At 36.3% G+C, this 12,349-nt stretch overlaps 1 protein-coding gene across 3 annotated transcripts in view; it reads right to left on the bottom strand.

The window, feature by feature from the left end:
- Positions 1–3,227: 3,227 nt before the first annotated feature.
- TNPO1 (transportin 1) overlaps positions 3,228–12,349 on the bottom strand; it is a 98,853-nt gene continuing 89,731 nt past the window's right edge. For all 3 annotated transcript variants that reach the window (XM_015140266.3, XM_015140267.3, XM_028849506.2), the window contains exons 24-25: positions 10,808–10,950; positions 3,228–8,921 (exon numbers count right to left, since the gene is read on the bottom strand). In XM_015140266.3, the coding sequence (XP_014995752.2) occupies positions 10,843–10,950 (108 nt within the window). In that variant the 3' untranslated portion in view covers positions 3,228–8,921; positions 10,808–10,842. The remainder of the gene's footprint in view (positions 8,922–10,807; positions 10,951–12,349) is intronic.

Genomic DNA, 12,349 nt, shown 5'->3' with positions numbered 1-12,349 from the left:
CCAGCTTTCCATCTTTAGTCAGGTTATCTCCCTGAACTCCAACTGCCTACTCTACTTCTCGTGGGTGTCTCAAACCAAATGCCAGATCTTCCTTACTTTGGTTAAGGTAAATTCCACCCTTCCAGCTGCTCAAGTCAGGCCAAGTCTGAAGAGCCATTTGTGATTCTTCTCTCCACAACCCAAATCCAGTATGTTGGCAAATGTTGATTCCTCCTCAAAACATATCCAGCCACTTTTCACCTTCCCCACTACACTCTGATTCAAGCCACTGATAACTCTTCCCTGTTCATAATAGCATTCCCTAAAGCATCTACTTGCTTTGACCTTTGTGCTATAGTCTATTTTCAATTACATCACTTTTCTAACCCAAAACCCTACAATGGCCCTTTACTTCATTCACATGTAACACTTATACCATGTGGCCTTCCAGTTACCTCTTACATCTAATCTACTCTTCTCCCTTACTTTGGGTGCTCAAATTAGAACCCTCTCATTTATTTTACACAAACGCATTACGGTTTTTGGGACATCTGTCTTTATTGTTCCCTTTACCTGAAATAATCTTCCTCAGACATCCATCATTTCTTCAGCGTTTTGCTCATATGGCACCCTCTCAGACCTACTTCCTTACTCCATTCGAAAAAGCAACCTCCCCCACTATCATCACCTTCCATCTCCTCCTTTCCTTATGGGTACTTGCCACCATTAACACACTACTATCTGTCTCCCTAAAAGAGAATGTGAAGCTCCATGAGATCACAGAACACTGCCTGCAATGTAAGACTCAAACAACTGTTAAATATGTAATATAAAAACCTAGATTTTGTATGTAAAATTTCATACAAAATCATGCTATTAAATCACAACTTACAGCACACATGACAGAATCCACTGAAGTTGGTGCTGGATATGAAAATTAGTACAATTTAACTGAAAGGTAATTTAACTACACCAACTACCTTTGACCTGCTAGTTTCACTAAGAAATCGCTACAGATGTTTGCAAACATTTAAGCATTGTGACTCTCACTACAACTTTATTTCTAAGAGTGAAAAATTAGCAGTAACTTCGGAATGTCCAACAACAGTATAATTGCATAAATTGCTTATAGAATAATACGTAGGTGTCAATGTATATTAAACAATTCTGGATATAACTAAAAACACAAACTCACCATATATTTATGTACGTACACAAGAATATTAGCAGTTAACACTAGGTAGTTCTATTACTATTCATTTAACTGTTCACTTGTCTTTCTTAAAATTGTTTCAAGTTCTTCAAGAAGTAACACAAAGCTTGAAAAGAATACTTAAGATTTAAAACATCAGCGTAAGACTGCCATCAATCACATGCATATAAATGAATTGCCTGGCACAAAAACCTAAAGGGTCTCAGTGTAACAACTCTTCTCTGTATTGCTCTTGCCAATGGTTTAGAAATTTACAAACTGTGGCCGGGGTGGTGGCTCACACCTGTAATCCCAGCGCTTTGGGAGGCAAAGATGGGCATTTCACTTGAGGTCAGGAGTTTGAGACCTGCCTGGCCAACATGGCCAAACTCTGTCACCTAGGAGGTGGAAGTTGCAGGGAGCGGATATTGTGCCACTGAAGACTGGGAGACAGCGAGACTCCTCTCAATTAAAAAAAAAATTTACAATTTGTAATGTGTAAATTATTTGTGTCTATCTACATACTGGAGATGTTTCAGGAGGTTCTTAAACTTTTACATCAAATTAACACAAGACTCAGAAATTAAGAATTTAAAAAATGACAGAGCTTTGGCAATTCCATATTCCACTGTGTAGTACACAAAGGAAATTAAAAGTTAGCTGTGTAGATCCTACTGCCACTTTTCCAATCATTCTTAAAGAACCACGTGAAATTGTGGAGTTATACTGATTATGCACTCATTACAAGAATGCCCACCAGTCTAAAAATTGTTAAGCCAGGCTTACTCATTTATCATTATGATGGTTTAATCACCTGAGCTGAGAAGGAAAAGATCATTTGCATAAAATGGATAAGGCTTTAGTGTCACTAAAATATTGACGACTTAGAAATGACTTTTGGTTTCTAATCTTGAACAAGAATTAGGCTGATTTTAATTATCTTTTCCCCACAACCTAAATCCTAAAATTCTAGAATATTAATCTCTTGAGGATGTGTTTTAGAACACGGTATCTAAGTTCCAATTTTCTTTTCTTGTTAACACAACAGAAGTATCTCAAATATTTTCAGGGCCAGGTAACAAAGAAAAAGAAACCCAAGCCTCATTTCTCTTAAAAGTTTTTGCATTGTACTGATGTAATCTTAGGCTCTTTCCTGTTCTAAATCTCAGATAAAAGACTGTATGACAAGGCCGGGCGTGGTGGCTCACACCTGTAATCCCAACACTTTGAGGCCAAGGTGGATCACCTGAGGTCAGGGGTTCGAGACCAGCCTGGCCAACATGGTGAAACCCCATCTTTACTAAAAATATAAAAATTAGCCGGGCGCAATGGCACATGCCTGTAATCCCAACTACTTGGGAAGCTGAGGCAGGAGAATCGTTTGAACCAGGGAGGCAGAGGTTGCCGTGGGACGAGACTACGCCACTGCACTCCAGCCTGGGGAACAGAGGAAGATTGGATCTCAAAAACAACAACAAAAACCATATGACAGTTATGCACACATATTCCCTGAAATATGTTAATATACATTTAATTAGTAACATGCAACTATATTAATGGATTACAACCTGAAGAAAAAATTACTTTTATAAGTTAATTCCCAAAATTACAAATCTTAATTGTTTGAAGGATATACAGGAAGGCTTAACAGGATATACATTCATACACACTCATGCAATTTATCCTTACATCAACATTTTATATTCACAATTTCACCTTTAATTCCCTTTTTACACAATACATCTCCCCCGTCCTCAAACAGCTGAACCTAGAATCAACTGTTTAAAACACATCGAGTTAAGTTAAACTGTGGAAAAATAAGTTTTTACTATACTATGCAAATAAGAAAACACTCGTTTTAAGAAATAAATGATGTTCAACAACAAAACTGTACTAATGTGTAAGCTAAGGAAAAAAAACCAACCAACCAAAACAAAACCTCAAACTAAAAACAAGGGAAAAAACCCCCAAAAACATAAGGCTTATCTAGATCCAAATGGGGTAAGAGGGAAAAAGAAAACTCATTTCCTTTCATTAAAAATCAGAGTGCAACATCTATAGTTAAACAACTTTATTAACATAGTCAAGCAGTGATTAACATTCACATCTATTATGTCACATCATACAAATGTAAATACAAAATTACTACAGTACAATATATATTCTCTGCATGATCCAAAATATTTGGTGGCCCCAAAAAACTCTCTTTAAAATTCAGCAGCTTATCAAAAATTAAAACCGTATTCTATTTAAAATGGAGATCTGTTAGCACAGAGTTAGACTTCAAGAAATATCAATTTAGTACAGTTTGAGAAGTTGCAGGAGGATATGTTTGAAGGACACATTCTAACATAGTGTGGCAGGTACACGAAACATCAGATTTAAAGCTTTTAAGCGTAACTCATACAACCTAAGTTGTCAGCAGAAAGATCCAGTTATTTATAACTAAAGCTAATGCTACTAAATTATTGCACCCAATGTTAACATATTAAGTGTAAAACTGTTTTGTAATATGAAGTCATTTACCACGTTTAAACATCTCTTCTCACAAGATGATAATCTATTAAGTAAAACTAATCATACAGTATTGTCTAATTATTGTCTCCATAAAAATCACCCAAGCTCAGTTTGCTTATATATCCATAAAGGAAAACAACAACAAAGTAGTATGCGGAAAGTACGGTGGAACCCCTTTATGAGGCCGACATTAGAAGGGGACCAACACTGCCTTATAGGCTAACCATATTATAATAGGCTTTCAGAAAGATGTAAGACCTGCGAAATAGCTAATCTTGAATAATACCAAGCCACAGTATAAGGAAATTCTATGGTAGATAAACAAAAATTGCAATGAAAAGAAAAACTGCTTTTCTTATTAGTGATACACTGCTTGGCAAATAGATTTGGCTTGGTTTTAAAATGTACAAGAGGTGAAAAAAAATCACCATTTTAACTTCTTTCAAAGTCATGCATACATTCAGCTATTATGCATCTTTTAAAAAACAAAATACATTCTGGAATACAAACCACAATGAACAATTGTGTAATTTAAATGTGTACCTTTAAAATTAATATGTATAATAACTAGGCATAAAGAATTATCTACGTAAATAATGCTAATGGGTGAAAGATCTACGTAAGAATGAAAAAATTAGTCACAACTCACCTGGAAAGCCTAAAGGTGAATAAAACTAACTTTTATGTAAAATTTAATTTTAGAGAGGCATTAGAAGTATCTCCACATTTAATACAGTATAAAATGCACTACGTTGGTATACAATGCTATATTGCATGGTATTATTACCAGATAATATTAACAACACAGCTCATTATTGATCTGACCTTTCATTTAGATTATCCCAGGCCCATAACTATCTGAAGACCAGTTTTCTTAAAGGTTCCAAGGCCTACACTTCATTAACAATACTAGTACCAACAGTTAGTTTCCCCGCCTTGTATTATTTGCAAAAATAATTCAGTAAGCAAAGCTGTGTGTGTTTTAAAGTACTATCAAAGGAAGGACTTAAATTGCAGTTATGCATGATACACTCTTCCCCTGGGAAGAATGCTTTTGCACCATTATCTGTTAATACATTCAATATGAATAATATAGATTAACCATATGAAGCAAAAAAACACTTTTTCCTCATGGCAAAGGACTTAAATTTAGACTAAAGAGTTTAAGATGTAATTAATTTATTTCTGGCTTTTCTGCTAGGTAGAATAATTTTATATAGGGGAGAAAAATGTCCACTTTCCTATTTGAGAGTCTGAAGAAAATGAGGACCAAATGTAGCTCATTTTCAGTTAAACCTGCACGCAGGCGGCTTGTCAGGAGGGCTTTATACCACCCCAGTCTGCTAGAGTATTAGGAAAAAAATCAGACTAAATGGAAAGAGTCTCAATGAAATACACTAAAAAACAAAGAATGTAAGTAGGATGACCCTTTATAAGCATGTCACCAAAGCAAAAACAATACAAGAGTATTCACCTGAGATAAAACTTGTATCTGAATATTTTATAACTGAGTAGACAAAGCATTTCAAGAGGAAAGTCCATTGAAATTAGTTTAAAATATACATCTGATCCTATTTTACAATATATGCAATTTAAGCAATTCAGATGAAAAAGTCTTAACCAAAAAAATCACAGTGTTTATCAATATGTTAATTACAAAATGTATGCTACTTGTTTTGTTTTTAAGATGTAATGGCTTGGTTAAGTGTTTTAAAATCTATTCTTCTGAAATCTAACTTGCGTAACAAAATCAAGTAGCAATAATGTAAAGCATCAGAACTGGCTCTTAAAAGATTATTTACATGTTGATTATTTGGGAAATAACCAACCAAAAAATATAAAAAAGTGATTTTTTTTTCTAACACAGTATGAAGTCATTGAAGAGATCAGACAATACAAAAAGCAAAATTCTTTCCTGAATAAATGAATACCTGTGTCACTAAGTTCACTCACTAATGGACTGTAACATGGAACTGCCAAACATGCATTTAAGTTATATTAATTACACTTTCTGTTTCCAACTTAGGTTGATCAGCAGCTTTGTTCTGTTAGAATCCTTCAAAGAGAGAAGCTCAAACAGGAAAAAGAAGGCATATATAAAACAGTAAACACTGACCTCCTGAGGTTCCTACAACATAAAAATATTCAAGTAGAAAATCTACATCACTTAGCAGCGGCTATTTCTGTAGTTGAGCACACTAACAGCGTTTTAGTGTGTAAGGAGCAGATGAAGTAAGCCGTGCTTTAAGCATGCCAAGAGGCAGAAACACTGGAATGTAACAAAGACAAACTCACAATTTCATAGACATTCAGTCAACATTCAAAACTATTAAGACTACACCACAAGAATTAAGTTGCTTTATATATATCCCATGATGTATTAGGTTTTATCAGAATAAATGCTAAATCAGAGCTTACCTCAAAAGATAACTTAAATGGCTTCTGCAAATTCCTGTTCTACACTATGTATCTGAAATATAAATTAGGAAGAAACAGTAACCTCAAGGGGAAAAATACAGAAAAAATCCCAATACAAATTTAGGTTGCCAGTCATATTTACCTATTTTTATTATTTTCAAATTAAATTTCATTTAAATTAAAAAAATGTCAAGTGACTACAAAGCTGGGTGCATTTTTAATAGTGTTACTCATCTGCCTAATTGGAAACTAATTTTTAACCAGACAGGTGACAATATTGCCTTTAGTCAGTACAGAATTGTCAACCACAAGTTCAAAAAACTTTACTGAAGATTGTTTTTATGTGTTTTAAATTGAATTTGGTCATTTCAATTTAAAATATTATCTATTCCAGAATACTAAACTAGCTCTCATATTATTCTAAGTATTTGAAACACTACAGAATATCACTATAATCTAAGAATAAAACAGCTACTCTACTCAGTTACTAAAGACTAACAGGGAAGAAAATTTTGAGTCCCCAGTGAAGCAATGGTACTAGAAAGCAAAATGCTGTATACCCTCTGAATCCAACTTATAATTTTAAAAATATTAGGCACTATAAAATAATTTAATTTCAGGCTCTACAGACTGAAATTTGCAAAGCCAAAGTAGAGGAAAGGTGAAAGAACGTGTTAAAACAAAACAAAACAAAACAAAACAAAAAAATACACACACACACACATAATAACAAAAACCTTTCTGCATGCTACCATGCATTTGAAATTTTTGAAACAGTATAAATTCACACGCACACAGCTCAAACTTCAGTGCAATGGCTGTATCATTCAACACTTTTAGAGAATAGAACCATGCAAAGAGGAGCAACTGCTTATAAAAATGGTTACTCAGTATTTATTCTGCAATGCGAAGGTGACAAACTAAAATATAAAAAGGCTGTTATGGCTTAACATTTTTGTTGCAGATTAAATATGCAGCATTGAAAAATGGAAAGGCGTGGCTTCATCTCTGACCAGCAGAGTTAAAAAGAAAAATCTCTCCATTTTCCTTCATCATGGGATACACTGTTCAGGCAATCCAAATTAATAAAGACTTGCACTTTCATATGAACACAAGATCAAGTGTACCAGTTAGGTTTTCACATTCACAGTATATAAGAAAATACACATGGAAGGAAAAGTAAAGGGTTAACTTAACAAGGATTTATTCACAGGAATACATGTAAGTAGAGAAAAATAACAGAAAAGCTAAACAAATGAAATGAAGAGGATCCAAACCAACTTTCACTCTGTAGCTTTTAACTTGCACCCTGTGTGCATATATCTAGGGCACAGAGGGCCACCAACATGCGCCAAAATACAGTGTAGGAACCCTGCATTACATCCATTAACTTAAACATATCTTTAAGATCATGCTTTGAACAAAAAAGGGAAGCTTAGAAGGCAGTATGTTGAGTGGGAATAAACATTGAAATATAGCAATCATTTTTCAACTTCTACAATTGTCTTTATGTGCCAACTAACATTTATGCAGCCTTTTACAGATCTTTTACCATGTAATTTAAATTTTAGGAGTTTTGATAAAATCACTAGTAGTATATAACCATGCAGAAAGCACATCACACTGACAGCACAGAGGCAAAGATTTTGCACAGGTATATCAGCTTTCCACATTGTGCAGGTTACACACGATACAATATCAATCTTATCCTAACAGATCCTAAAAAAGATATTTCAAGGCCTACCTGTAACTACAGTACTTTATATATCTATATTCTTAATAAAAAATAAAATCCACAAATCTTAAAAAGGAACTTTAAATGCAGGGCTATATTGAATTGGTAAACTGCAACACAAACTGGCGCAACATAGGTAAATGAATACCAATCTCACTCTATGTGATGCAAGCATGCTACTTTCCCACTAATTTCAATTACTTTCAACCACTATGAGCCAGAATGCATGCCTGAACCTTAAACTGCACTTTAAAAAATAACATCTTGGCCTAGAAATTAAATCTAATGAAGTATAACCATCAAATTATATCTGCTACATTAATGTTCAATGCAAAATTAAGATGTCATCTTTAGTTTGATATGCCCAACCCCATTTATTCCTCCCTCCCTGCCCATCCCAAAAAAGGTAAAAGGAGTGACTCATTTGGCATTTCACAGGGTGCTTCATTGTTTATGTTTGTTTTGCTTTATTTCCAACTTTTTTGGGGTACCTTAAATTGTAACTTCCAAGAACCTGCTTCTACTATGGGAAGGCAAGCTGATTTTAACTATATTAGTTTTGTTTGTGTAGTTCTTCACCAACATGCAAAACAAGGCCCCATCATGTGGGAAAACTTATATAAAAAAACTTTAAATTAAAAAAAAAAAAAAAGCTTCTTTACTATTTGTAACTCCCATTCTTAGGTTTCCTTTATTGTGCGCTGTAGAATTGTTCCTCTTTCTTGTCCCTAGGCATCATTTATATGGTTCTTGTTTTGGTACAATTCCCCATAATATTCCACAATGTACTGTTTTGTGAGTAGACTGAATAGATTTTTTTTTTTTTTTTTTTTTTTTTTTTTGCTTCTTCACATCCACTGCGGAGTTGTAACTGGAGACATATTTCCACCCACAAAAGCTCCAGATGTTAAAACGTTTCCCAACATCGACTTAATACAGTGACGGCAACACCTCCCTCCCGCCCCTCCCAGTAGGGTTGGGATTGTACTGTATTCCCTACTGGTTTACCCTTCCCCCCTGTAAAGGGTAACATTTTCCCTGGGTGCAGAGGCTCCCTCATAGTCTCCAAGACTGAAGGACCTATAAGAAAAAGAACAAAAACAATTTTATCTTTAACGATCGTTTGTCTTTCAAAGCCAGTGGAGCACAAAATTAATCAAATAAGAATACTATCTTTACCCATAAAGAAAATGAGAAGTTTGGACAAATTGCCTAAGATCATGTTAGTCATAACTACACTGCTTCCTTCTCTTATGGCGCTGAATTGTGCTGCATCAGGTATGAAAGTGAGGCCAAGCTGGGTAGCAGAGTTGTACAGACAGCCGTACAACACTTTGTATAGATGAAATATGGCTTGTATGATGCTATTAATCTAATTCTTTATCCCCTTTTGCAAAATGGGACCCAATGGGAACTGGTTATTTATTATATAACAAGTGGCCTTATTTTCTTGAAAATTAAGTAGCCCTTTCTTTAGGACAACCCTCAGAATGAAAACACCATCTTCCCCCCCCCAGTATTCTCAATATTAAGCAAACAAAAATTCAACCTATCAAAACACAAAGGAGCATTTTTTATTTGGTGTTGTCTGATATTTTAGCCTAGAAGGCACTAGAAGTGTTCATTACCACAGTAGGGTTACTAATTCAGTAAATATCAAAAAACAAATTCTACATAAAAAAAGAGAGAAAAGCAAATTTAACATTTATTTATTTATTTTGGAGACAGCACCTTGCTCTGTCACCCAGGCTGGAATGCAGTGGGGTGAATATGGCTTACTGAAGCCCCAACCTCCAGTGCTCAAGCAAACCTCCTGCTTCAGCCTCCTGAGTAGCTGGGAACATAGGTGCATACCACCATGTCCAGCTAATTTTTTAAATGTTTTTCATAGAGATGGAGGTCTCATCATGTTGCCCAGGCAGGTCTCAAACTCCTGGGCTCAAGCAACGCTCCCACCTCAGCCTCCCAAAATGCTGGAATTATAGATGGGGGCCATTACACACTGCCTACACTTGCCTTCTTGATGTTCCTAATTCTCATTCTGATCCTATTTCATTTGGTCATTTCCACTATCTTCCAGTCACTTGGTTTTCCTGGTAAGACCTTTTTTCTATGCTAAACAGTTTTAATGATAAAAAGGATATTAAGAAATAAGGTAAGATTACTGGGAGATTAAACTGTTACCTGACAGTGGTCCTTTTACAAACAGAACTCTACTACCCACTGATGCCAAATTTTGGCCATTTATGAACGTTCATGTGAATTCACAGAGGGCAGTTAATCCATCTGTGTAGAAATACAAGCAACCCACCCCCCTTTTCTCCTGCCTCTGAAGAAAGGGAAGAGGAGTATAAAAAGGCAGGAATAAAAGATACTGATCTATTTTTAGCTCTAATTACAAAATCGAGAACTATTTCATACCTTGTCTTAGAACAGTTGATTCATAATTGGTGATGAGACCACAGAGGTAATAAATCTGAAAGTGATTCACTTAAGTAATTTTATTTTCTATTTATATGAGATGGAGTCTTGTTCTGTCCCCCAGGCTGGAGTGCAGTGGCACGATCTTGGCTCACTGCAACCCCCATCTCCCAGGTTCAAACAATATTCCCACCTCAGCCTCCTGAGTAGCAGGGACTACACGAACGTGCCACCACCACGTGGCTAACTTTTGTATTTTTAGTAGAGGTGGGTTTTCACCATGTTGGCCAGGCTGGTCTCAAACTCCTGACCTCAAATGACCCGCCCGCCTTAGCCTCCCCAAGTGCTGGGATTACAGGCACGAGCCACCACGCCTGGCCCACTTAAGTAATTTTAAATTTAAAGCGCAAGATAGAATGATATGAGGCTATGTTTTATTCAACCTCTAGAAAACAAATAGCTTTTTATTCTATTTAGTAGTTTGAAATGATAGCCCTAACAAAATTTTCTTCATCCTGAAAATTTCCAAACTTCTTATAACTTACCCCTAATTTTGGGACTGCAGCTTAAGTGTATTAGATTAAACACCATAAAAAGCTGCAAGACGCTCTTTTAAGGGAAGAGGAAACTGGTCAGAGAAACGCCTCCAATTTTCATCGCCAACTTGATTTTTAAATCCATGAAGGATCTGTAAGAGTGAAAAACCATTAATTTATCACTAACAAAAGAGAAAAACAGATCTGCATAGTTTCTGAAATCCAACACAACTGATTTTATTATTTATAAATTTTATCCATTTTAAAGTAGCAATTCTCAAACTTTGTAGGATTCTACACCATTCCCTGCTAATATGTTTCGGCTGTGTGTGCCCACCCAAATCTCATATTGAATTGTACTCCCATAATTCCCATGTGTTGTGGGAGGGACCTGGTGGGAGATAATTGAATCATGGGGTCAGTTTTTCCTATACTCTTCTGGTGGTAGTGAATAAATCTCATGAAATCTGATGGTTTGATAAGGGGAAACCCATTTCACTTGATTCTCATTCTTTTTCTTGCCTGCTGCAATGTAAGACGTGCCTTTCACTTTCCACCATGACAGTGAGGCCTCCCCAACCACATGGAACTGTGAGTTGAATTAAACCTCTTTCTTTTGTAAATTACCCAATCTTGGGCACATCTTTTTTTGTTGTTGTTGGGGACAGAGTTTACTCTTGTTGCACATGCTGGAGCGCAATGGCACGGTATCAGTTCACTGCAATCTCCACCTCCTGGGTTCAAGCGATTCTCCTGCCTCAGCCTCCTGAGTAGCCGGGATTACAGGCGTCCGCCACCATGCCCAGCTAATTTTTTATATTTTTAGTAGAGATGGGGCTCCACCATGTTGGCCAGGCTGGTCTGGAATTCCTGACCTCAGGTGATCCACCTGCCTCGGCCTCTCTCAAAGTGCTGGGATTACAAGTGTGAGCCACCGCGCCCGGCCCTCGGGCATATCTTTATCAGCAGCCTGAATATGGACTAATACACCTGCCTTTCTTAAAAGTACCTCATAGCATATGCTTAAACTCTGCTTTGAGAAGTTTAGAATTTGGCAAGTATTCCAGCAACAGACATACTCTAAGCAATCTGATACCATACTAATGAAAAAACAGAGAAGTAGAGAAGTCATCCAAGTAATACAATTTTTATGTAGTATTTTTTCAAACTGGAAATATACAAGCTTTGAGCTCATGACAAACTACAGTTCACTAACTTTAATCTTGGGTGATTCAAATGTGTAACTGCATTTTATTTTTTACTGTGGTTGAGTACTGATGAGTTAATCAAAAGGGGGTATTGACAAAGCAAATAGGCCGGGCGCGGTGGCTCATGCCTGTAATCCAGCACTTTGGGAGGCTGAGGCGGGCGGATCACGAGGTCAGGAGTTCGAGACCAGCCTGACCAACATGGTGAAACCCCACCTCTACTAAAAATACAAAAATTAGCTGGGCATGGTGGTGCGTGCTTGCAATCCCAGCTACTCAGGAGGCTGAGGCAGGAGAATCGCCTGAACCCAGGAGGCGGAGGTTGCAGTGAGCTGAGATCATG

The sequence above is a fragment of the Macaca mulatta genome, chromosome 6 (assembly GCF_049350105.2).
Source record: "Macaca mulatta isolate MMU2019108-1 chromosome 6, T2T-MMU8v2.0, whole genome shotgun sequence".
In the NCBI taxonomy this organism is placed as follows: domain Eukaryota; kingdom Metazoa; phylum Chordata; class Mammalia; order Primates; family Cercopithecidae; genus Macaca; species Macaca mulatta.
This window is presented reverse-complemented; position numbering and strand designations above follow the sequence as displayed.